At 39.5% G+C, this 26,789-nt stretch overlaps 1 protein-coding gene across 1 annotated transcript in view; it reads right to left on the bottom strand.

Moving 5' to 3' along the window:
- The window catches only part of ASPM (assembly factor for spindle microtubules), a 28,978-nt gene extending 2,240 nt beyond the window's left edge, over nt 1-26,738 (bottom strand). The window contains exons 1-26 of the mRNA XM_015869339.3: nt 26,338-26,738; nt 23,818-23,961; nt 21,666-23,019; nt 20,445-20,546; nt 19,574-19,720; nt 19,166-19,411; nt 18,942-19,009; nt 18,259-18,400; nt 18,051-18,181; nt 17,333-17,508; nt 17,088-17,233; nt 16,926-17,011; nt 15,977-16,195; nt 14,815-15,031; nt 14,584-14,729; nt 14,369-14,497; nt 12,817-13,011; nt 7,302-11,927; nt 6,307-6,456; nt 5,783-5,949; nt 4,144-4,303; nt 3,431-3,640; nt 2,886-3,035; nt 1,846-2,037; nt 1,212-1,404; nt 294-448 (exon numbers count right to left, since the gene is read on the bottom strand). Coding sequence (XP_015724825.2) covers nt 294-448; nt 1,212-1,404; nt 1,846-2,037; nt 2,886-3,035; nt 3,431-3,640; nt 4,144-4,303; nt 5,783-5,949; nt 6,307-6,456; nt 7,302-11,927; nt 12,817-13,011; nt 14,369-14,497; nt 14,584-14,729; nt 14,815-15,031; nt 15,977-16,195; nt 16,926-17,011; nt 17,088-17,233; nt 17,333-17,508; nt 18,051-18,181; nt 18,259-18,400; nt 18,942-19,009; nt 19,166-19,411; nt 19,574-19,720; nt 20,445-20,546; nt 21,666-23,019; nt 23,818-23,961; nt 26,338-26,640 — 9,954 coding nt within the window. The 5' untranslated portion in view covers nt 26,641-26,738. The remainder of the gene's footprint in view (nt 1-293; nt 449-1,211; nt 1,405-1,845; nt 2,038-2,885; nt 3,036-3,430; nt 3,641-4,143; nt 4,304-5,782; nt 5,950-6,306; nt 6,457-7,301; nt 11,928-12,816; nt 13,012-14,368; nt 14,498-14,583; nt 14,730-14,814; nt 15,032-15,976; nt 16,196-16,925; nt 17,012-17,087; nt 17,234-17,332; nt 17,509-18,050; nt 18,182-18,258; nt 18,401-18,941; nt 19,010-19,165; nt 19,412-19,573; nt 19,721-20,444; nt 20,547-21,665; nt 23,020-23,817; nt 23,962-26,337) is intronic.
- Nucleotides 26,739-26,789: the final 51 nt, after the last annotated feature.

Here is a 26,789-nt window from a genome sequence, read left to right as displayed (position 1 = left end):
TGGTACACAGTTTTACACATTTCCATAGTTTTGTGCAATACTTGGGATATCCTGCAATGTAATCTCTTAGAAGTAAATTTCATTACTTTCTGCCTGTGAAAATGCTTACGTTTACCAAATGTAATAACTATGTTTTACTTTTCTCAAGTAAGTAATTAAATCTCAGAAATTGTTTTATTCTTCAAAATTATTAATTTAATTTTCAAACCTTACAGAAATTTTGCAGATAAGTAAAAACAGGAATAAAGTATTCTATTGCTTAGAAACCCAATACAAAAAAACCACAAACTTACCTTTGAAACATTAAGTAGGACTTGAACTGAATATCTGATCACATCCATACACGGAACACTCCGGTTGCAGCTTCGAATCAGAACAAAAATAGTGAAGATCGCTCTGCTCCGGGCCATATTTTCACAGCAGAGAGGGGAGAGTCTGGTAACCACCTCTGTAACAGAGGAAAAAAAACCTCACTAAAGGTTCCGAAGCACAAGCAATTTGTTTTCAAAGTAACTGGGCTTGCTTTTATGTTAAAATCAAACTCGCAAAGAGGTAAGCGCCACAGTTTGGATTTAAGCACTTATTTCTAATAGAACAGTTGTAGTATTTCCGATTAAAAGTTAAGGACACCAAACAATCCAAACAGAACATTTACTGACAGTAAATACAGCTGACTATAACGTGATACATTACAAGGATGGCCTGCAAATCAGAGCGATCGCACAGGACTTCCTATCTCTACACAAGCCTTTTAATTTTGCTCTTAAAACAGTTATCTACTTTTAGTCTCAAAAAACGAATCTCATCTCTTTGATCACACACAACTCAGTTGCTTTTCAAAATCATACAGAAAGCATTAACATCATGATGAACTTTACCCTGCAGAACAATTCCTAACTGTCATCTAGGAAATCTATCAGTTACACCACAGGCTGTACCGATAGGACAATAGAATTACAGTTTCAAACCAAAAGCAAATAGATTTAGATTAGAAATATGGAAGAAAATCTTTACTGTGATTGTTGCAAGGCAATGGAACAAGTTGCCCTGAGATGTGGATTGCCAGAAGTGTGCAAGGTCAGAACGGATGGAACTGTGAGCCACGTAATCAGGTGGAAGATGACCCTGACCCACAGCAGTGGGACCGAAACTTTAAAGTTCACTTCCAAACCAAACCATTCTGTAATTCCGTAACAAAGTGAAATACCAACCTAGATGCTTCAATGCTGCAAGAATGTAAGAAATATGTTTGTATTTTAGGAGGTATTCAATAGCAATTGAGGTTCTGTTGCACAGTTTGTTTTCTTCTCTGCTCTTTCTGTTAGCCTTTTCCAAACTAAGCCTTAAAGCTTTAGTTTTTGCTGTGTCATTACTCTTTCTCCAAGAATATCCTCTCCACAATGCCTGCAGAAATGGAATTTCACAAAGACAAAAAAAAAAAAAAAAAAAGGCAAATGAGTAGAACAGATAACAGAACAACTACCAATGTTCCAAATCAATGCTATGTAAGTCTAATCAAGCATTTAAATACTTTGGTTCCTCATTTTTTTATAACTGCCTAATAATCACATTCGGCGTTTATTTTCCAAACACTGGATCTGCAACATGAAAGACCAAAGCATATCAGCGTGTATACACACACGGTCCAAAAACTTCTCCCTCGTAAGTCGCCTCAAGCAGTACCTGCTTAGTATTACTGTATGTCCTGCTTGTATTTAATTGAACCGAAACTGATTTGGCTTGTAATTTAATTGACAGATTCACAAAGCAAAGTAAACTTTTCAGAAGGACAAAAAAAAACCAAGACAAACAACCAAAAGAGGTTTTCTTATAAGAGGTGTTCACCTGAAATCGAATTATTCCAACTGCGATTTTTCTCTTACGTCTGCAGGCAAGGAATCTTCGTACATTTCGCTGGATGACGGTGGCCGCATCATTCCTGCGATTTAGCCAGCCTCGGATCAGACGCTGACATTGAATGATTCTCTGATAATCTCTTTGAAATCTTTTCTGTTGCATTTTTGCTCGGAACCATTTCTGTTTAAAATTAAAATAGCTTCAGATTTACTGAAGACCTCTTCCTAAACCCCCATTTCCCATCCAAAACAAGCACTCATAAAAAGTGAAAAACATAAATTTTGACACATACAGGCTCTAAAAATCCCTAGCATTCACATCACATTTCAGCTGTAATTGGCCTCACGGAAGCAGAAATGTGTGACTGAAAAATGAAATCTAAACTAGGAGCAGCTAGGGAAGCATTCCCTTTTCTCTCAGCTGGAAGGAGAGAGAATGTGCTGACGGGACAAGAGAAAAGGAGCACAAACTGAAACAAAAGAGGTTCGCTCTGAACGTCATGAAACACAACCGTGCAGGTGACTAATGACTGGAACGGGTTTCCCAAAGAGACAGTAGATCTCCCTCCTTGAAGATCATCAGAAGCCAACTAGACATGCTCCCGGTAGTTGGACTGGCTGACCTTCAGAGGTCCCTTGTAATTTCAACCACGCTACGGATATGCAAATTCAACCCAAGGGCTGTTTCTTTAAGTAGATGCACTTTGTCTCATGAGCATTGTTGAGTCTGATTTTTCCTACTTCCACTATGCTAAGACAGCACTTAAGATTATTTTAGCAAGACTGGTGGACAAAAGAAACCAAACTTTCCCATCTACACTCAGCTTTGAGCTGTTTAAGCCTCCATCGTCTGCTAACACCCACTCTATTTTGCTTAGCTGAGTATAAGCAGCATTTTTAATACACTGTCATCACTATATTAGCTTTATTTTTACAAATTAAGGGACCACTTTGTCTTATTGCTACAGTTCAGCAGACTACATTACACAAAATCATCTATCCTTAATTAGGTAAAATAATTAGACTGACCTGTATTTTAACAACTGATGAGATATGGTTTTCTGCTAGCTTATAGGAGAGGTGCATCCTATAAGCCCTTTGAATTTTAATTGCAGAAATGTGATGATATGCAGCCGCTGTAAAATAAAGCAGTCTCTTCTTTTGTTTCTGTTCTGAAAACTGTCGGAAGAAAACAGATCAAAGCATGTCATTAATTTGCATACCCAGAGGCAGCTGACTGACGTGAAGAACAATGCACACAGCCAAGTATTCTTCAGCATCTTGCTGAAGAATGACCTCCAAAGTCATCACCTCAGAACTAGGTATGCTGCTATCTTTCCTCATTCCTAGATCTCTAATCAGAACAAATACGCAGCAAAGTGACTGTCAGAACAGTTTCAATGTAAGCACATAATAATCTGACCTCCGACCCACATAATTCTCCAAGCACTCAATGGGAATCAGAGTTTAACAGTTTGAGCTCTTTTCTTGTCACACAAAGTTAATGCTAAAATTGCTCTGGAGTATCAGTGATACTTGACATCAAGAGTAATTTTAAAGTGAAGTATACTAACCTTTTTCCTGACTAAATAACCCCGTGTAAATGCTTGTAGTTTAATGGCAGCTCTTCTGATTTTGTTGTATTTCATAAATTGAAGCCTGCCCTCTTGCCAAGCCCTCACATGTTTCTGGATAGTCAAAGCGGCAGCTATTTGTCGATTAAGTTTCCTTCTCTCCTTAAAACATCTGTACGTTCTTTGGATCAAACATGCAGCTTTGTGCTTCTAAAACAAAAATTTAAAGAGTTAATTGAGGTGAGGTTTATACCTGTTGCAATCAATATATGTATACATCTTTTTGTTATGATGGAAATTTTTTTCTATAATTGAAACTTATAAGTACAAAAATAAAATAGGAAGCACAAGCAACCAAACGTTGCGCTAGCTTATGTGAAAATCTGCTGTCACAATTCCGAAGGTCTTTTCCCTTCCTTAAGCGGGGTCAGAACATTGGCATAACTCCATCCTTTGTAAGCAAGAATGTCAATAAATCATTTACACATTTCATCTTTTTGGCATAGCGGGCAATTCGATAACTGGAATTGCTTGAAACCTAGTTGCATAAAGCAAAAGGACATAAACAGAATATTTTGAAGATTAAACAGTTTTGATTTGAGCAATCTCTGGAATGGCCCCACTTTTTTTCTTCCGCATATCGATGACAAAACTCACTCAAAAATGATGAAAACATAACACGGCCGTGGGACAGGGTGCAAGTGAAAACATACCTTTCTTAACAGTCTTCTAGCTCTGTACCGTCTGTATGCCAACTGAATCTTAAGTACTGCATTCTTAGTTGCCAGAAACTGAAGCCGAACCGTTCTCGCTGTAAGGGTTGCTCTCCATCTTCTTTGAATAGTAAGTGTACACGATTTCATTTTCAAAAACCTGTCAAGAAAATACATTTCAGGTTTTTCTAACTGTTGAGAACACTTACATTTTTAAGTTTAAGTGGAACACAAAGCTTCTGGATATGGGAAGTGAGGCAAAGAAAGAGGCAGCCTAGGTAAGACACTGTATCTAAAGAACATGCGTATGCAATCTCTGCTAAAAAATGCAGTGGCCAAACAGCGATAACTGAAACAATAAGAATAGTCTGAGAAAACATAGAAACACTAAACAGAAGAGAAAAAAACAAATGTTTCTTCCATCAGGTTAAATCTTTTTATGTTATTTCCAGTGAACAACGGAAGCCAAAAACCCATCAGGGCATCACGATGAAGAACACTGAGAACACTTCAGAGGACATAATTTCGCTGCTAATTAAAATAATCTTAAGGACAATGTTTGCTTACGATCTTTACATCTCAGAGAGGATGCGGCAATGTCAGGGGAGAATGACTAAAACAGAGAAGATGGAGTGACGGATTAAGATGGTAACACTTAGAAGAACTGGGTGCTTCAGATGAGAGAGAGGCCTAGAGCAGGTTTACAGAAATGTTTTGGTGGATATGCTGAAAGCAAAGCTGTTTCCAGCCAAATCCTGCGACACAAAATTGCCTGATTTACAATAGATAGGTTCTGTTTTCCCACAGTAGGCACTCCGGGAACTTGCTGCAAAATGAGGGAGTGGAGGCAGCAGCAGATTTAAAAAGGCAAAGGGACATTCAGTAGGTCAGAAGAAGGATAATAAAGAGAATGAGCGAGGGTATATGCTTCATAATTTATAATCTGGTGAACGCTGATGCTGAGGGAGGATCTCAGTAACTGCTCAGGTTCACATAGTCTCCTGTTTCTGACAGGACCCGGGTCTGAATGGGATCAAACCACAGTCTGATCTAGTAGAGCATTTCTTGTCAAACCATTTCCAGAAAATGGATGAACGCTAATTTAATAATTTCAATATGCATTACGAAGAAATGATCTGTCATCCTATTCTGTTCACGCTGGAATTTTCATTCAACTATAGAATCACCAAGGCTGGAAAAAACCTTTAGTCCGCATGTCACCAACATTTCCCACTAAGACGTATGCCTCGGTATATGTAAACGTTTCTTGAGTGCTTCCAGGAGCAGTGTGATTTCACCACCTCACAGCACCATTTTAATAAAAACAAGTAGACAATAAAGAAGATATATCAAGAAAAAAGAACAGATAAAGAAAAAGATCACTCCATCCAAATCTCTTACTCATAAAATTCAAAATTACTCGGTGGCTTCTAGCCCCTAAAAAATATTTAAACATAAGAAAAATCACGAGCAAACGAATAATTCCACTGAGATCAACACGATTACACACCAGCATAGTATGTACACGCTTGAGGGACTGAATCTGAGAATCTATAGCTACTTGCCAGAGTGCAAAGCAGTGCAAAGTAATAATATAACACAACCTTTTAGAAGTAAACTAATTCAACTTCAGCATTACCAGGTTCTCTGTTGTTTTGTTCTGAAGTGACTCTTAATAATGCGTACAGCTGCTACCACAGATGCGTATTCCTTCCGTGCTTTGCAGCCTCGAAACCAGGCTTGAATTACTCGTGCCGCTCTCACTTTGTTAGCCATCTGCCTGGCTTTAAATCCTCTATATGCGGCCTATTAAATACAAACAAACAAAAACAAAAATGTCACCTCCGTTTCTTTTTAAACGGACCTAACTAAATTAAAAGACAAAGTCCCTTTAGCATGAAAGGAGCTTAGGATTCCTATCTGTCCCATACTGAAAGTATCTATGAGTTTCTGATATCTGGAAGTTGTTTTCTGCACAACAGAAAAAGCAGCTAGAGAAATACTACAAATGCCACCGACACCTGTACAAATAATTATGTCATAAAAAAAGAAGTACAAGAAACGCAACAGAAAAAAACCCCACAAGGACACAAAACCAAATCCTCAAAAAAAAAAAAACCAAACCAAAACCAACCCCCAAATCAAAATACCTTCCCGGATTACCTGAATTTTGACAGCAGCTCTTTTCTGTTGGTTGAATCTTTGTTGCTCAACATTTCGCATCTGATACGCTCTGTAGTGTTGCTGTATTACTAAAGCAGCAAACTTGCACTGAAGGTATCGCTGTCTCTGAGTAAATCCACGAAAAAGTGCCTTGAAAGACAAAAACAAATCCTGGACTAATTCCCCACTTGCATGGTACTGACAGGGAACACGACTGCATATTTTTAAACATCGCTATAGTCGCTTACTTGTTTTCCACACTAACAATACAATTGATTTTAAAACAGCTCCGATCCCCCAGTTAATTCTTATTTCCATTTTTTAAGCAAAATCATCACACTCACCTTGTTCAGGACATACAAAGCTACATATTCAGATAACTAGTAAAAAGCCGCCACCTCTACCCTCTCCCCAGAAAGGGAGGGAAGGAAGGCACAGCTGCTTTCTTGTCTGCAAACAGCACTGACAAATTATGAGGGATTATTTCCTTTTCCTTTCTAATTTGAGAAAAATGAAAAAACAAAAACCCCAATTCATTCATCTCATTTCTCCAGCCTGTGTTTCACTTTATATCCAGTACTAGAGCTCACTTATTTCAACGCAACTAGACAACTTTCATTTGCACTACTAAGAAAATATTCCTTGAGCTATTAATATTTAAGCAGGTGAAACCCAGTTAGGACAAAAACGTTCTTAAAAAAACAGTAGTAACACAAATATCAGAGATCAAATGTTAAACAGTAAAACTTTAGGGGAAAGATAGGAAAAAAAGGAATACGACTTTTGAGATGAACACCTCAGCAAGGAAAGACAAAACAGAGCCAGAACCATTTCTTTGCCCCGCTCTAGTTACACCCTTTACACACTTAATATACTGCAGAACACGATTCTGTTGTAAGATATACTGTTTTAAACCATCCTCTGAAATTGGAGCAGTTCTCCAAAACAAACAAATAAATGGAGAACAACAAACAATATCATACATGTATAAGTACCTGAATTTTTATTGCGCTTCCTTTAATTTTCTGGAACCTCTTCTTTACAATGAATCTTCTGACTAAAGCCTGCACAATGATAATTTTTTTCTGGGTTTGCAAGTAGGTCATTCTTTGGTGTTTTACAATCAAGTGGGATCGGTACCACCGCTGTAGGACAACAGCTGCTTTTTTATAGCTCGCATACTGTGATTTAGCTTTGTGCATTGAGTAATAGGCTTGTAACGTAATAGCTGCTCTTTTAAGTTGAACAAATTTTCTACGTTGCACAGCCATCTGAAGAAAAGACTGAATCTTCCTTGTGGCACGGATCTGTCTTGCTAGCTTTCTTGCTTTCATACCACGGTAGGCAGACTGAATAATTATTATTGCTCGCCTTTGAACAGAATACTCTGCTTTCTGTAAACGAGCCCTGTGACACGCTCTATACCACCTCTGAATAGCGACTATTGAATTCTGAACGGATTTATAGCGGGCCCTTGCTCTCTGGCATCGAAACGCCGACTGGATCGTTATTGCTGCTGCTTTTTTCACGAGAAAACGCTTTCTTTCCACACGCATTTGTAAGAACGACTGGATGCGTAGCGCAGCAGCATTGGTTTTATGCAACTGCCTTGCCTTTTTAGCACGAAAAGAAGACTGAAGGCAAATGACGGCCTTTCTTATTTTTGTGTAGTTTTCCATGTCGGCTTCTTTTGCTCTTTTGGCTCTGAACCTTTGCTGTGTAACTCTGGTGGCCCAGCACAACTGTTTGTAATACTTATGTTCTATGTACATCCGATAACTAGACTGTATTACGATCGCTGAAACATGCATCATTTTCAGCTTCTGTCGTTCCTTCATGCCTCTGTAAGATGCTTGAATGAGAAGAACAGATTTCTTAATCCTCAGATATTTCTTTCGTTGATTCTTTGCTTTAACGTAGGAGCGGTAGTAGTTCTGTATAACAATAGCCGCAGTTCTCATTTTTTGATAGGCCCTTCTATTCCTGTGCATTTTATAGGCTGATTGTATAGTACCAGCAGCTAAATGCATGCACTCGATGCTCTTGCGCACTCTGAGACCTCTGTACGCAGCCTGTAGACGAATAGCTGCTCTGCGAAGACAAAGATACTCCTGACTATGTTGCCTAGACAGAATCAAAGCTCTGTATCTTCTCTGAAAGACAAGAGCAGCCGCTTTAAGAGAGAGATATCTTTGATGTTCTCGAAAAGCTTTATAATTTTTCTGAACAACCGTAGCAGCGTGGTGCATTTCTTGTTGTTGCTTTCTCAAGAGCGTGTCCCGAAAAGCCCTCTGAATACAAATCGCCGCTTTCTTAAATGAAGAATAACGCTGTACTGCAATATTCCTTAGGCTGTTCGCTCTGAATCTCCTCTGTATTAGCTGGGTCGCCCACTGAACTTGTCTGTAGCGGTGGTACTGCCTGTACATGCGGTAGTTTCTCTGTATTATAAGAGCTGCCTCGTGCCTTTTCTTCAAGAAGCGTCTTGTTTTCATTCCCCTGTAGGCAGCCTGAAGAACTAAAACAGAATTGTATGTTTTTAAGTACTTCTCTCTGACACGTTTCCCTCCCCTGTACGCACGATAATGTTGTTGTATGATTACTGAAGCAAATCTGAGAGCTCGGTAAGAAACGTAAATTTTACGCATTCTCAGTGTTGCTTGGATGACTGTAGCAGCTTCGTGCATCTGCCGCATTTTCTGCCTTGCCACAAAGCCTCTGTAGGCTGACTGGATGATAACAGCAGCATTAACCCATGAGAGATATTTTTGACGTTGAATTTTTGCTAGTTTTGTCGCTCGGTATTTTCTCTGAATCACAATAGCGGCTGTCCTAAGGGAAATAAAACGTCTTCTTTGGAGAAAAGTTCTGAATCTTCTTTGAATAAGTTCAGCAGAATCGTTCATAGTTCTTAAAAATCTTCTCGTTTTCATGCCACGAAATGCAGCCTGGAGACAAAGTGCAGCACTTCTCACAGTCAAATAGTTGTGAACTTGTGTATTTCGTTCCTTACAAGCACGATACCACTGCTGAATCTTTCTGGTTGCCAGCAATAAGTTTCTGAAATCTCTCCGTTGTTTGTGCATTCTATAATAAGACTGTATCAGTGCTGCTGACCGATGCATTATTTTTAAGTCTTGTCGAACTTTTGTGCCTCTAAAGGCAGCCTGAAGGATGATGGAGGACTTCTTGAGCTCCAAGTACTTCTCACGTTGTACTCTGCCTAAACAAAATGCTCTATATTGTCTTTGAATTATAATTGTTGCCATTCTAATTTCCTTGTATCTGTTATTTACGCGATGCATCTTAAACATGGCTTGAATACAAATAGCTGCTCGGTGCATAGAATGAATTTGTTGTCTGACTTTTACGCCTCTATAAATCGCTTGCATTTTGATTGCAGCTGCTTTCAAAGATAAGTATTTTTGCCTTTCACATTTAGTGTGAATAACTGCACGATAGCGCCTCTGAATTACTACTGCTGCAGATCTAAGTCTTACATAGTCCTTTTTTACTAGGTACGATTTGAAGGCTGCTTGTATCATGGTCGCAGCTTTGCTTAGTTCCCTCAGTTGTTTCCTCACAGTCATCCCACGGTACGCAGACTGCAAGACTAGCACAGCCGCCTTCGTCTTTAGATAAAGTGCACGTTGTTTTCTTTTCATACAGTAAGCTCTAAAGTATCTCTGAATCACTACGGTGGATTGCCTTAGTTTTTTAAATTTTACTTGATTGACATGCATTCTGTAATAGGACTGAATAATTGTTGCAAGATCGTGCTGCTTTTGAATCTTTTTTCTCACTGCTTTTCCCCTCCATATCGCCTGCAGACGTACTACACAGTTCCGCAGCTCAACATACTCCTGACGTTGTTTTCGGCCTGTGACGCTGGCTCTGTAACGCCTCTGGATAGTGAGCGCAGCACGGTTCATAAGTCTGAACTTTTTCACAGCCATGAATTTTCTGAAGGCAGATTGTATTGCCGTTGCAGCAGCGCATTGTCTTCCAATTTGCTTTCGAACCTGGTAACCACGAAAAGCTGCTTGTAAAGTAAGCGCCGCTGCTCTTATCCTTAGGAAAGTCAGTCTTTGCCTGTTACTGGTCTCGCAAGTTCTATACCATCGCTGAATCACAACAGCAGCTCGAATCATTGCCTGATATTTAGTTCTTGCAGCACGAGCTCTAATAGCTGTCTGAATTTTGACAGCAGCTCTGTGTTCAAGCTTAAGCTTTTTGCGTGCCTTATAACCCCTGTAGGCTGCCTGTATGCACACTGTCGCTTTTTTAAGTTGCAGGAACTCCTGCCTCTGACAGAGTAGCTTGCGGTATGCACGATAGTGTTTTTGAATGACAACGGCAGCGCTGTAGATTGTTAAGTAACGTGCCCTGGTCCTCCTCATTCTGTACTGTGCCTGGAGAAATATTGCAGTCTCTCTCCACCTTTTTATTTGTTTCCTGACAAGATAGCCTCGAACAGCAGCTTGAATTCTGATGCAGGCTCCCTTCAATTTCCTATAATCTTCTTTAAGTTGAAGAGCATATCTACGAGACCGATACCTTCGCTGGACATAAAGCGTTGCTTCCCTTAAGGCACAGTAATACCTACGTGCTCGTCTCATCTTCACACAAGCTTGAATTTTCACTGTTGCATTTCTCAAATTTTTAAATCTCTTTTGGATGACATAAGCACGAAAACTGGACTGAATTTTTATCACAGATCTCAATACGTGAGCTTCTTTCCTAGCTTTCCTTCCTCTGTAGGCAGACTGAAGGACAATGGCAGCCAGGCGCATCCTCTGGAAAGATAAGGCTGCTTTTTTAGAAGCGACGTGTGCCCTATACCAAGCCTGAATTACAGAAGCAGCATTTTTCATCTCTTTGTACCTTTTTACCTGTTGGTATTTTCTCACATATGACTGCAGTATAGTAACAGATTTTTTTAATAGCAGAAATCTTAGTTTTGCTTGTCTCATTCTCCACAGTGATTGAACAACGCAGGCTGCTTTTGTTTGCTCATACAGTACACGTGCTTTCCTGCCTCTAAATGCAGCTTGGAGAACTACTGCTGCTGCACGTTTTTGCAAATAGTTCTCTCTCTCCTTTTTTCCTAATTTATGAGCTCTGTAATACTGCTGAATGGTCACTATTTGTGCCCTGTATTCCTGGTAAGTATGTCTAGCTATCTGACACCTGTACCAAGCCTGAATCTTGATAATGCTTCTCTTAGTCTGTAGATACCATTTCCTATCTCTGTTCATCCTATACCAAGACTGAATGACAAGGGCAGCTCTATTTCTTTTAGCCAGTTTTGAATATTGCCATTTCCTGAAATACCTCTGGAGCACTAAAGTAGCTCTGATTTTCTCTTGAATTTTGTGTTGTCTCCATTTTCTGAATGCAGACTGTATAGTAAGTGCTGAAGACCTTAAGATTACATATCTTTGCCGATGTTCCTTTGCCAATTTAGATGCGCGCAGACGATTCTGAATTGTAACAGCAGCCCAAAGAATTCGTTTATATGCAGCAACAGATAACAACATCCTTATCCTTGCTTGTACAAAAATAACGTAGTATCTTAGCTGTAAATAACTTCTCCTTGCACAGTATCTCCTCCAATAAGCCTACAGGGAAAAACAGAAAATTTAGAATTTTCATAGTATGTCAGTATAGTATATAGTATATACTGACATATATATAGCTTGAGTTAGGTCTAAATTTGATGACTATTGACCTCAGATGTTTTAAAGCTTCTGTATTCCTACTTATCCCACAGACCACCGGAGCAAGATGAACAGAGATACTGCAGATTTTCCCTCAATGGAGATATTTAAAAACCACCCAGATGCTTTTTCAGGGCAACCTGCTCTAGGGAACATGCCTTAGTACAGCAGTTGTACTGGAGGCTTAGACTGGGGCATCTCCAGATGTCACTTCCTACCCGTATGATTCTCTAATGACCAGATATGTATGTTAAAAACAAACAACTGCAATTTTAAAAAGCTATTTACTTCAATCTTTGCTATTTTAAGCACTTTATATCCTGAGGGAAAAAAAAAAAAAGCCCTGTCAATGAAAGATTACATATTAAAATAACATCCCTTGCAAAGAATCTTAAGAAAGCTTTGGGTAACAGCGGGGAAAATATCTTAAGAATTCACTAGCCAATTACTAGCTATGAACTGGTAACTAATTTCTGCCATTCTGAAAGCGCGAACTGCAAGTGTCGTAACATTAGGAGAGAAACCACCTCTAGCTTCAACATCTGCAGAGAAGCAATGGAGAACTATCTGATTAGTCCTGGCTGGTTTAAGTCCAGTGTGCAAATATTTGTGGTACATCGGTCTAAAATATTTACTAAGAATAAACAATTACAGATTTAAAACCATGTTACCATTTCTCTCTGAATAGACATCCATTGCTGTAAGCAGAACAAATGACCCTGAGCAATACTGTTTCTTCCAGGTTTCAGAGGGTTTCCTTGCTGTGTCATCTCACTTCACAACAAATTACCTGAATTACTGTGGCCGCTTTACTCCTGGCTTCCTCCCACTTTGTCTTTTTTAGATTTAAAAAAATCATCCTAGCTAAGTATCTTCTCCAGTGCTTCTGGATGATGACTGCTGCATTGTGTTTCTTCACGAGGCGCCGATGAGTCAAGAAGTTTATTGCGTATTTCTGAATTATCCGAGCAGCTCTGTCTCTTTCCTACAAAGAGTGAATTTGAACTGAACAGTCAGGATTGATAGTTCTGTTTGTATTTTTGATGTATTAAAAAACTATTTATAGCAATCTTATAAAAATTAGGCTTGCTGATACCATTGCTTTTCTTTATCCTATTTCATTAAATTTTCTGAAACAGAATGCTTCCTTCAGCACCAAGTTTTTTTGTAAAAGTATGGAATCACCAAAACCTGTGTCTTTCTGCCTTGACAGTACATCGCGCCTGTTACAGTTTTTCAGTGCTCCTCAACTAATCTGTTTTTAAGCCTCAATTTTAGTTCTCATTCACAAGAGTTCAAGATATTCATAATAATGTCATCTAGCTATACTGAAATAACACAAAATTACAAAACCGGCCACACCAAATCGTGCCCATCTAGCCAGAGTTTTGTCTGCATAGACCAACCAGTGTTTTAACAGTACTCCAGTGACAGTAGTAACAGACTGATACACATCAGGGCAACAAGAAAAGCAACTTGTGAATGTAATACCTAAGTAAAAAGCTAAGCTAGTCAGAATCCTAACTAGAAGTCTGCCCAAAGTGCAATAACGACAAAGCAGAGTTGCTCACACTGCAAGATAAATTCAAAATAAGATCTGTAGTGCCTGAAGGCTTTGACACCAACCGCCCACAATCAGCTTTGCTGTATTTTAGTATCTCAGCATCGAGACTGTATTTTTTTAATAAGGTACAGAAACTGGAGATGAAACATCCCCCAATGTAGGCCATAGATTCTTAAACTATTTCATTTGGACACTACTCGAGTTTCTAATATCAATCTCGGACACAACTAAGGTGTTTATCAGCCTCAGTGGTACCACAGTTTTATGATCATCACAAGTTCCGGAACAACCACTAAAAAAGCAAGAAACAAAATAATTCACAACTTGACTCAAAACACTATGGGGAAGTCTAGCAGTTTAGTGCCTAAACAGAAATAGTGAATCCACGTGAAAGTTTAATTTTACAAGCCATAGAGTGTAATTAAATAAAATAGCAATAGGAATTTAAAAGGAACAGCTCTTTTCAGTTCAAGGAAGCAGTGCAGCAACTTCACACCTGACTTGGGAAAAGGATTTAAGGGGTACTACATTTTAGTTAGAATGCAAAATAACGGACATGAATTTTCAAGGAGCACTCACTTTGTAAAACATGTAACTACTTTAGAATGGTTTTCAATTTTTAGTAGGTTATGCTACCGACAAGTCCATATAATTTGATAACAGTATTACTTGCATGAACTTTAATGCCAATATTATTTGAATAAACCCGTATACTCTATAAACTCTTTACTTAGTACTTCTCAAAGTAAGAGTTCCAAGTATTGCACAGATGGAGTACCTGAGAAAGTTTCAGTTCCCTTTTCAGCCTGTATTTCCTCCAAGCAGACTGAATTAAACGAGCGGCTCGAGTTTCATGACGCAGATCTAGAAGCCGTGAGCACAGGAACGATAGGTAGGTAATAACAACCTGTTCAAACACAGAATATAGCCAAGTCAAGAGCCAGACAAGAAAGCTGGATACATTTACATCAGCCCTAAAGTCAGCTATCTCACCTTCTCATCGGGAATTGTATTTGACATGTCTGAGTGATGAATCATCGCTGGTATTCCACCTAAGTTAGAAACTGCATTGTTGACCAGCTGGAAGTTCTTCCTCTCATTTTCTAACAGTTCCTTGCACAAGTCTGAAGCAGTTACAGCTTTGAAAGAGAAAATATTTGTCAAATTAGATCAAGTGTAGGAGTAATGGATTTAACACGTGCTCCTGAATATTCAGTAACTTACTGTGGTCAAATGGTCCTTCCATAACATTTAGAGAAGTATCGGACTCTGAGGAGGATGAGGAAGAACAATTTAGTCCCACCTTATGAGTTCTTGAGCACTCTACCGTTTGAGTTGTACGTTGGCACACAGCTTCCAAAGGCACGTAACATGGGTGGTAATGATGAATTAAATGACACAGTACTCTTCCATCTGAGAAACAGACTGTGAAATTTTCCACCTGTTTAATACAATACAGTAAGATACAGTTTCCTTGACTTTTCAAAACCAGTTAATTGATAGAAAATCCTATACCCAGTTTATATCTTGTACTTTTGAAAGTGACCAAGCAAAGAATGGCCTTGATTGGAAGGGACCATAAAGATCATCCAGTTCCAACTCCTTGTTGTGGGCAGGGTTCAAAACCAGTATATCAGGCGCTAGACCAGATATGCATTCTGAACACTTATTTTGAACAGAAATGTTAAAAAACTACTGCTTCCTTTGAATGTTCACTACACTTTGTCACAGAGCTATAAGAAACCTGCAACAAGTGTGAGTTACTGTACGGTGAAACTGCAAGTGAAACACTTGAAAAAGACAGCACTGTTTCTACAGAAGCATCTCTGGGAACTTCTACAGAGTACTCTAATGTAAGTCTTCACTGCAGAAATAAGGGATGAACTTGCATGAGCTTCAAAGACTATTTTGCCCTTCAGAAAAATTATCAGTTGTGACAGTGTTCTGATCAAAAATAAGTCTCTTAACAGGGCTTCAGAGACAACAGCTGGCAACATAATCCTTCTAAAACAGACATTTCTGAAGGGAGGAATCCTCCTTGGCCTAAAAAGTAGTTAAATTCTCACAGATACTATGAACAGTACCCAATTTATGCACAAATACTTTTAGGATGAATACTCATTTAAAAAACAAAAAACAACAATAACAGCAAAACCCACTTCAACTGAAATGTTATATTTCTAAAAGGCATTTTTATGCATGAGACTAGCTAGAAGGCAATAACCTTTTGCTCAGGTTTGTTTAAAAGGAGAACTGCAACTCAATCCACAGAAAGATGGTTATTCCAAATCAGATTATATGAAGTTGAGAAACTAATTAGTATTGCCTCTAATGACATTATTTGATAGTTCGAAGAATTCTGCTCTTTAAAGAATAAGTGCTTTACCTTGATATTGTAAAATCCACAAACAGCATTAACCCACGCCATCAGCAGCTTCACATTTTCGCTGTGACTTTGAGGTGAGGGGCTACTACTGTTGTCTTCTTGTATTCTACAAGAACTCGAAAAAAGCTTGAGAGCACCCAGCTGCATTTTGATCTTATGTGCATTCTTTAAAAATTTGATTTCTTCTTTTAATTGTTCCACGTTAAGAAGAATATCCACCTATTATGGAAGACAAAAAAAAACCAAAAAACAATAAAGACTTCATTCGTGTCATCATTAAAACAGCTAGATGCAGAAGCTTTAAGTATTGCCTTTTTAAAAAAGAGAAAGGACCCTCACTACCTGCCACACTGGGTCAGTAGTGATTGATATGGACTTGCCAGCATAGGTGGCAGCATCCACTATCAACTGATCCAAGCAAAGAACTTAAACTCACACTCTCCCCATTTCATGGGAAATTGTTACAGAGCAGTTTGGCAGAAATGGGTGCCGGAGCTGGGCGATGAGGCAGGAAGAAGACAGTAGTGAAGAATGCTTATAACTTCATTAAGTACTCTACACTGCCTGTCAGAGTAACCTCACAAGCCAATTCAAAATTTGGTTCTCCACTTTCACTTTTCAGTTAATAAGCACTTACCAGCTTTAGGAAACCAAAGTTATTTGAGTCTAACTATCAATTCTGAAAGCCTATAGTAAGCTCAGTAAGCTTGTTTGTTTTTTTCTCTAAAAACTTTTATGATTGTATACAAGAAAAAAAGCATGGGTAAAAAATGTTAAAATACACCCTTAGGGCTACTAAGTACACTTTCTATGACATTTAGAATTTATAATGTAAATAGTTCTACAGTCTGCCTACACAGACAACAAGCAGTTGCTAAAGGACTGACATCTTCATTACCTTTCACCCGCAATTAGTTAAAAAAAAATAACAAACACAAAGAAGTAATACCTGGAAAGCAAAGACAATTTTCCACAGCAGAGCTAATGTTCGTTCCCTGTGTCTGTCCACAATATCCCTACAGTCAATTGAAGCACCTATTAAATAAAACAAAGAAATAAAACATGCACTAATCCTGCGATGGGCTTAGAATAACCGATTTCTAGGCCTTACCACTGTCATCTATCAAGTGAATTCCTCGCCTTTTAAGAACACTGAGAACAATATCGACATTATGCATCTTCTGTAGACGACTAATTGCAGGAACTCTCAGATGTTTTGAAAGATTCCAGTCTTTGGTTAGAAGTTCCATTGCTCTCCTAACAAATGGAATTTCACAGCTTAATACCTTAACTTAGTTCACATTCAGTATTTTATAAAGAAAATGAATAGTTCAAAATAATTCGGTATCAACGTACACGAGACGAATGCCACACTGTAAGTCCACAGCCAGATTTGTTACAGCAAAATCAAATTCATCAAGTGGAGTTTGAACGTGACTGACTGGTAGGCCCAGGAAACCAAGATGGCGGGAAAGATCGCCTTCACCACTCAGGAAGTCACGAGAAATTGCCAGCAGAACGTCTTTACTTGTCTTAAAACAAAGAAACAAACACAGATGTATGTTAAATACAAATATTTTAAAAGATAAATGTCTTTCACAGCTTATCTGCACAGTATAAAAGTACTGGAAACTTTCTTTCAATGTAGAGAAGACATTTGTTATAGAGTTCATATGATAGATGTTGCATACTCCCTTATCACGGCAAAATAACAGAAGAAAAAGCAGAAAACCCACAGACTGTTTTAAGACCAGCTGCAGTACAGTACACTACAGCAATACTTAAGAACAGTGCAAAAGCTTAGCTTTAGGAAGGAAGCAAAGTAATGCAACATAACAGAGTTCTTCCTAAAGAACCGACAGAAAATGTTCTTGAGAAATCTTTCTCTTTACCATGAGGTCATGCACTGAGAACGTTCAGGTGAACATACAAGCACAAACAGCCAAAACTCATTGTAGAAAAAAACATAATGATATTAAAAAAAAAAAACAAAAAAAAAAACCCAACATTCAGTTGCAGAATATTCATACATAGAACAATGCTGGACAGAGACATCAAATCGTATCTCTCTTACCTTGAATTCTGCATCCTTACAAAAAAGGCATGGGTCATGGCCAATCAATCTGGACTGTTTAGCACGATCCAGAAAGCAAATTAACAATAGCAATTTTTTCAGTGTAAATTTCGACAAGGCTTCTTCGTGACCTAAAATGACAGAACCAATTAAGTGGCAGTTCAAAAACTAATTGCTAAGACGACCTATTTTTGGAAACACTAGTTACCTTCTCGGTAAAGGTGAGGTACAGTGGGATGTCTATATTCAGCTGCAATGTCAGGGTTCCAAAGCAAGCGATTAAGAATAAATACTGCCAAACCCATAAAATCACTATTGCTCTCCAAAGTTATCAGTTCTCCAAAAACAGTCTAATATGAAAGAAAGAAGAAAAAAAGCAGAACCATTAAAAATGACCTTACACAACATGTTCTTGTAAATATTGTACACTACGGAAATAGTACTGAAATTCTGTAATAGCAAGAGGTAGTTAGACTCTAAAAATCATTTTTTAAAGCAGTGATTAAAAGATAAAACCAAAGGAAATTTCAGAATATTCTGTCTTACATAAAAACATGCTTGGTAAGTTGCATTTGATGAAATCAACTAGGAGCTCCCTTAAGAAAGACACATCTTCCTACAGCTCACTGCGGAGTGAAACTAACTCTTCTGTAACAAGTCCAACTTTCCTTGATTAAATATTTTTCTTTTTAATAAATAAACAATTTTTAGTGCAATTTGGTTATAATAAAGCATAAGGAAAGCATAAGGAAAATAAATGTACTATAACTTAATCAAACCTACTTGGACTGATAAAACAGAAAATAAAAGAGAAACCCGAAACATTCTCTGCTAGAAAGCTTGCTATAAATTCTTAATACGTTGCTTACAGACCATAAGTTCTGCACTTACCTCCAGACCTATACGCAGCCACAAGGGGTTATAAGATAAAAGCCAGTTAAGGATTTTCTGCCTCTCTCCTGCAAAACACCATTTTGTGACGTTACATTCAGTAAATACTTCATATTATAGAAAAATGTTCTAACAATTGCTTTTATTTTAAACCAACTAAAATTATAAGCAATCATTTTCCTACTCACAAGAAAGGAGAGCATGAAATTTTTTAGTATTCTTACCTACATCTTTCCAGAGATGCCTGTCTCGACGAACTAGCAAACGTCGACTTTCAATCTCAACTTCCAGCTTCTTAATAGCTTTAACCATTGTTTCAGATGTAAACAGACGACAAGCATCCCGACGTAACTTGTTTAGTCTACGACGTGCTGTATATGCTTTTAGAGAGGCTTCCTCTTTCGTTGGTGCTTTAGGAACACTGGTTTTATGATGGTTCTCTTCTCCCAGGATAAGAGCAGCTGCATTAACTGTTTAAAACACAGGTAAATAGAAGAACTGGTGAAGATCTACTGCTTATATAAGAGCTGAATGTAATACAAAGTAAAATGACAAATAGGACTAGTGTTAAGATATTCATTAACATGAACAAAACATTTAAGAATGTTAAAAGTGAAAATCTTGCACCCTACCTTGTGAGGTGTTTGTTTTCACACTGAAGTCATCAGGGGTAAGCACAAAATTTAACCACCAAGTGAAACCTCGTTGTTGCTTCTCCTTCCAGCGTTCATCATAAAACATGTTTTGAGCAGCAAAAGGCATTGGGTGCCTAGGAATGACTTAAAAAAAAAATCAAATAAAAAAGTCAGTCTCTCCTTCAATCAATGTTTAAAGAATAACAGTTCTTGAAATGTATGACAAGCAAATTGTGGAAGAGATTAATGTCTGAAGCTTCACCTAGCACTAGAGCAGAAAAAAAATAGGTTTTTAGAATCTCCAGTGACTTTTGAATCAGCCTCCAGTTAATAAATTTTAGCCACAAAACACGGATAGTCAGACCACTAGGACAAAGACATGATTTCTGGAACACAGGTCATTTTTGACACGTCTCTCAGGACAAAATCCAGTTGAGTTGTATTACCTCCAGGAACAACCATTTTACATATACATTTTTTCTGATCAGATCAACTTACTAGTACCAGATTTGATACACCAATACGTGTTTAGTGGGAAGATTTCTCTTCTTACGTATTCTGTCCTGTTAAAATTTTATCAGATATGGAAAAAGCATTTCACCTATAACCACCAGTTGGCAGGAGACATACATGTAAAGTACCTTTTTGCACTTATTTCTTGTATTCAAAACAGGAGGAAAGGGCCATGTGTTACAACAGGTTTCTTATGAAATGCGTCACAAAAGGTACAAAATTTTCTACTTGTTATTTAATTAAGGGTACAATCTTCTATTTCATCCCAACTCTACCCAGTTAAGTCTCAACTACAAGCAACAGCGATAGAGCAATTAGTGGATATGGATTTACTGAATATCAGAATTCTGTTTACCTGTTTTCAGTGGTTTCACAAACGTCAGGTGAGACTGAGCCAATCCAGCAACAGGCTTATTCATTCTACTGGTAGTTTTCGAAGCTTTCTGAAGGGAAGAACCTAAAAAGAGCACCCAAATATTAATAAAAAATGCCAGTGAAACTTATCATACTAAGATTCATGATTCTTGAAACAGCACAGAACTGGAGACCTTGCAAAGGTCGCTTTTACAATGGAATACGATTTTTCTTTGTGAAGCTTATCAACAGCATCTACTACACTACTATGCATGTAATTAAAATAACAGGTTATGTTTTGAAAGAACCAGTGCTAGAAAGAATGTAATTCAAAAGGATGTTGTCAACAATTACACTTGTGGATGAATAGAAAAAATCTGGTGGATAGCATTGCTTTTTCCTGCTGGATGTGGACCTGGTGAGTTAAAGAGCCTGAACTCAAATCACATTACTGAAAGCCCCAAACCAAACCCAGATCACCGAACAGGACATCCAAAGAACTGACACACAAAAAAAACAGCATATGCTTTTCTAATCTCAAAGCCATGATAATTTTTTTTTTCTGGCAGTGATATTACAGAGACTGCAGGAAGATTCTCAAATGAAATGCTTCTTTTAGTTACCACTCCTCTTGTATTCTTAAACATATTTGGGAGTGGAACCTTTTGAAACCATAAGAGTACACTGAAACACAAGAGGTCAGCTTGTTCTGATCTTCAACAACGAAGTATTGTTCAAGTGCAGAGGCCGAAAGATCTACAGAAAGCTGATATCACACTCATTGCAGTCAGTAAAAAAAAAATAGGCAATACAAATAAAGACTTAGGAACATATCTGAAAGTGCATGACAGCAGAAAGGGATGCAAATATTCACACTGGTAAGTGTACACCTAATGGCAACATTACCCAGTGAGCAAGTTTCTAAGAAATGTGAACTATTGTGCTCAGGAACTGACAGATACTTTTCCTGTTTTTGTAATTACCACGATTTATAAGAGAATGAAGTAAATTTGAATCCAATAGCATAATCAAAGCTCAGATCTAGTTTTCAAATTTGTACAATGCAGATAATATCTAAAAAGAAATTACAAAGACCCACATTTCAGAGGTACGAAATATCATTGACTATGGCTGGACAGTTCAGTTTACTGAATTTTATAAAATTGTATAATTTTATAAACAAAGGCATTTTCCAAAAGTGATAAATGAAAGTACAGCTCACCAGCTTTCTTGTTCTGCCCTGTTCTCTCTCGGGTTGTATGTCTGAAGGCTGATGGTCTCATGGTAGCATGCGTTTTATTGTCCATGCTGGATGTAAGAGCTCTTTTTCTCTCCACTTCTTCCACGTGCACTGGGCCTGCAACTCTATTTTTTTCCATACATACTTCATTTTTCCTCTTACGACACAGAGAAGTTGATTCAGTAGACGAGCTTACTTTGTCACTGGGACACTTATTTCCAGCTGGAACTGGATCTATGACTGGAAGGCGTTCAGATATTTCAGCCTTTGTGTGTAATGGCACCCTATTTTCACATGTCATTATTGCGCTATTAAGGCATTTTTTAGATTTGGGCTGAAGATTTCCCATGTTTTTCCTCTCATCAGCTTTGGGCTTATTCTTGATGACAGTGGCAGAAAGAATTGGGCGCTTTTTTCGTTGCTTTGTCTGAGAAGAATGAGTTTGAAAATCCTCCATGGAAGGACAACCAAAGTGATTTTCTTTGGATTTGTTATAATGAAGCACTTGCGAATCTACGCTATGCACCTCAAAGGCTTCATTTAACACATCTTCTACATGAACCTGTGTTTTTGTCTGCCTGCTTGCATTTTTCTTCCATTTAGAGGGGACACATTCCTTCACGACATAATTCTCTGTAGTAGAAGATATTAAAGCTGCATCGGGTTTGGGAGTCTTTGATTGTATGTACAATTGCATGTCTTTCACAAACTGATCAGGCGAGAGAATTGGAATGGATGGTTCTACTGTATCTCTGTCAACTTGGTAAATGTAGTTTACAAAAGAATCCGGACTTAAAAATCTCCCTGTACTTAAAAAGGGCACAGACGATGAATGTTCTGGAGTGCAAACAGGTGAGAGCGTGCAATTGAGAATTACTTTATCATTTGATGAAGGTGATTTTTCTAATCCAAAAGAACTGTACGCACTTCCAGACTTCAATTCATTGTGGTCATCAACTAATTTATTGAAGTTATGGCTGACCATTTCAGGCAATAAACCCTCATTTACGGCAGCAGCAATATCTGAGAATGTAGTAGATCTCCTCATTTGAAGTGGTGTGCAAGCAGTAGTACGAAGTTCCTCTAGCACTGGTGCAATAGGAGAGATAGGCAACTTATTTTCTGAGCCAACAAGAGATTCATTTACTGGCGATGTACTATTTTGCACTGCATTCTGATTATCACATGACTGAAGTGGACTTCTTAGTCTCTCCGGCTTCTGGGAAACTTGAAAGGTTTTATTAACATTTTTAACTTTTGAATTTATTTTATTATTTTTTCTTGAAACTGATGTTTCTGAATTGTTTTTCTTTTTTAAAGTATCCCAAAGACTCTTCTGGAAAAGAACCATAAATAAGTTTTAGTATGCTGATTTTCTGCATGCATTTATGCCTAGAAACGAACATTAATATATTCTTTCAAAGTCTAAAACGATTTAAAAAAAAGGAATACCTAGGCATATAACACTGACATGACAGAAGGGGAACATTCAGGCTAGGAAGGAGAAAGTGTGAGGGATGTACTTGCAGTTTTCTCTAACACGTAAGAAGTAGATATTAGAGAAGCTGTGAATGCCCCATCACTGGAAGCATTCAAGGCCAGGTTGGATGGGAACCTGGGCAGCCTGAGCCAGTGGCTGGCAACTCTGCACACAGCAGGCACAGCAAGCAAATTGGAGCTCTTTAAGGTTGCTTCCATCTCAAGACATCTCTATGATTCTGTGGTAAGAACCTACTGTAGCACAGCAAAAGGCAGCAGGCACAAGTTGCTTATTGACATAAAATAAGTGCCTAAATGCATCACTGTACTAAGAGTACCAACAAGATGATAGGCCAAACAAGAAGGTAAAGTCAACACATCTAGTCCAAAATTCACTATAACTTATTTCCATGATTGAAAATTGGGTGTTGGGTTTTTTTTGGTTTGTTGTTTCTCTTTTTTTTTTTTTTTTTTTTTTTTAGGGGGGGGGGGGCTACACCAGTACCTATATTTCAAGCCTGCTGAAAAAAATTATATACAATGTGCCCTCCCACAAACAACAATAATGAATTTTTAATCCTTCATTGAATTTTGACTAATAAAACAGCATGTTTCAGCTATGTTAAAGAAATGAAATCAGATAATAAAAACATACCTTTTTTTTCAGAGGCTGCTCAGCAGCACCCAAGAGCACAGCCTGATGTTTTACGATGCCATTGACAACAAATGTTACCAGTTCTCTGACCTTGCCTTCTTCCAGTGGGGTCCATGTTACATGAACAAATATTCTTTGCCCTGACTAATGGAAAGAAACGTTTAATGTATAGCACTTATGTAAAATTTTTATCATCAAATAAAAGAGTAATCAAACCGGATGAGAAGCAGAATACAGAACAAAAGCCTGTTTTGGCACTATGAAGTGATAATCCGTTGCTAAACGTCAGTTCTCCACCCTTCATTATATTAATTTAAGCAAACAACCAAAAATGTCATTTTACTCAAGAGGCATATAATTCTTCAAGAAATTAGAATGGAAAGCAAGCAAGAATACATATAAATGTAACACACAGTAGGAAGAATAAGACTAGAGTAAAAGTAGGTGGAAGAGATTACAGGATTTTTTTGCACATATTAATCTAAAAAGGTCATTTTCAGAGAATGGCATTTGGACTTGTAATCTGAAGCTAAGTTTCAGGACCTCAGCTGAATGTAAACACAATCATCATTTTTTTTAGTCAGATGATCTGCGAGATAGGATTACACAGACAAGTTCATTGAATAAAAGCAAAGACATTGAGGGTCTGATCTGTAAATAATCTACCTAGACTTCTGCAAAACCTCTGACATGGTCCCTCACCACATCCTTCTCTCTAAAGTTGTGGATTTAAAGGATGAACTGTTTGGTGGATTAGGAACTGGTTGGCTGGACGCAGCCACAGGGTTGTGATTAATGGTTTTGTGTCAGGGTGGAGGCTGGTCACAAGTGGTGTCCCTCAAGGGTCAGTCTTGGGACCGGTGCTCTTCAACACCTTCATCAGAGACATAAACAGTGACATCGAGTGCACCCTCAGCAAGTTGGCAGACGACACCAAGCTGAGCGGCGCAGTCAGTACACTGGAAGGAAGGGAAGTCATCCAGAGGAACCTGGAGAAGTGAACCTGTGTGAAGCTAATGATTTTCAACAAGGCCAAGTACAAGTTGGGGGTCCTAGTAGACGAGAAGCTGGACATGAGGCAGCAGTGTGTGCTTACAGCCTGGAAGGCCAGCTGTGTCCTGGGCTGCATTAAAAGAGGAATGGCCAGCAGGGAGAGGGAGGTGATTGTCCCCTTCTGCTCTGCTCTTGTGAGGCCACATCTGTAGTGCTGCATCCAGGCCTGGGACCCCCAGCACAAGAAAGATGCCAAGCTCTTGAAGCAAGTCCAGAGGGCCACTAAGATGATCAGAGGGCTGGAGCACCTCTCCTATGAGGAAAGGTTGAGGGAACTGGACTTGTTTAGCTTAGACAAGAGAAGGCTCTGGGGAGACCTCATTGTGGCCTTACAGTACTTGAAAGGAGTGTATAAACAGGAGGGGGAACAGATGTTTATGAGGGTGGTTAGTGATAGGACAAGAGGGAATGGTTTTAATCTGAGACAGGGGAGGTTCAGGTTAGACATTAGGAGGAATTTTTTCACACACAGGGTGGTGGCGCATTGGAACACGCTGCCCAAGGAGGCTGTGGATGCCCCATCCCTTGCAGGCATTCAAGGCCAGGCTGGATGTGGCTCTGGACAGCCCGGTCTAACGGTTGGCAACCCTGCCCATGGCAGGGGGGTTGAAACTAAATGAGCATTGTGGCCCTTTTCAATCCAGGCTATTCTATGATTCTATTAATATTAATTTTAACAGGATCTTTTAATTTAAATGCTTCACAGCAGGATTTCTATCTACTTTTGCAAGCTCCTTGTTGCAGGTGATGTTCAGAGAGCTACCTCCTTCCCTCACAAAGATTCATAGAATGACTTAAAGGGAATGGGCTCTAGTTGGACAGGGGAGGTTCCGATCAGATATTAGGAAAAACATCTCCAAGAGAGCGGCCAGGTACTGGAACACACCAGGGAAGTGGTGCAGTCATCATCCCTGGAGATGTTCAAGAAACGTTTAGATGTGCTACTAAGGGACACAGTTTAGTGGGGAAACATTGGCGGTAGGCGGCAATTGGACGTGATGACCTTGGAGATCTTTTCCAACCTTAGTCATCCTATGGTTATTGTTTGTCTTAAAAGCCACACTCTCAGATATCAGCTATTTGCGCATCTTAGAGACCTTCATCCTGCATTCTGACTTCCCTAGAATTATAGCGAGGCCCTAGCACAGGCTGCCCAGGGAGGCAGCGGATACCCCATCTCTGGAGCTGTTCAAGGCTGGATGGGGCCCTGGACAGCCCGAGCTAGTGGCTGGCAACCCTGCAGACAGCAGGCAGACCGGACCTAGATGATCTTTAAGGCCCCTTCCAATCCAAGCCAATCTATGATTCTAGAGCTGGAAAAGCAGCTCTCCCCTGGGCAGCAGGATCGCACAGCTCGCAGGACCTCACGCCGACCGGGGGAGGCTCCTGTGACGAGAGGCCCGGCCCCCTCCGCGAGCGCGACTCGGAGCCCCCGCGTGCCCCCCTCAGCTTCCCTCCGCCCCGTACCTCCAGAGAGAAGCGGCGGCGCTCAAGGCTGAAGCCCCTGTCGGAGGCCGGGAAGCGATCAACCACCACCTCGGCGTGCTCCACGTTGGGGTTGTCGATCCCCAAGAGCCGGGTGCGGGAGGCGCCGACTCGCACGCTGCCGAAGCAGAGGTACGGCGGCCGCGAGAAGTGGCTGAGGACCAGCACGGCGGGCTCCTCGTCCGAGTCATCCTCAGCCCGCGGCACGTCCCAGCGTCGCCTCCGGCGGCTCACGGAGGGGCTCAGCTCCCAAGTCGCCGCTTCGGGGAACGAGCTGGCGGCCATGCCCTGCGCGTGTCCCGCAGCGGGACCGGCCCGCAGCTCCTCCGGCAGCCGGGGACGGGACTGCGCGCTACGACACCGCCCCAACCGCCCGCCGGTTCAAATCCGCCCTTCCCGCCGCTCCGCCAATCAGCGCCCGGCGTTTTATTTAA

The sequence above is a fragment of the Coturnix japonica genome, chromosome 11, assembly GCF_054131305.1.
Source record: "Coturnix japonica strain WE chromosome 11, WE-NBRP24, whole genome shotgun sequence".
In the NCBI taxonomy this organism is placed as follows: domain Eukaryota; kingdom Metazoa; phylum Chordata; class Aves; order Galliformes; family Phasianidae; genus Coturnix; species Coturnix japonica.
The sequence above is the reverse complement of the archived record's forward strand: the minus strand, read 5'-3'. Positions and strand labels throughout refer to the sequence as shown.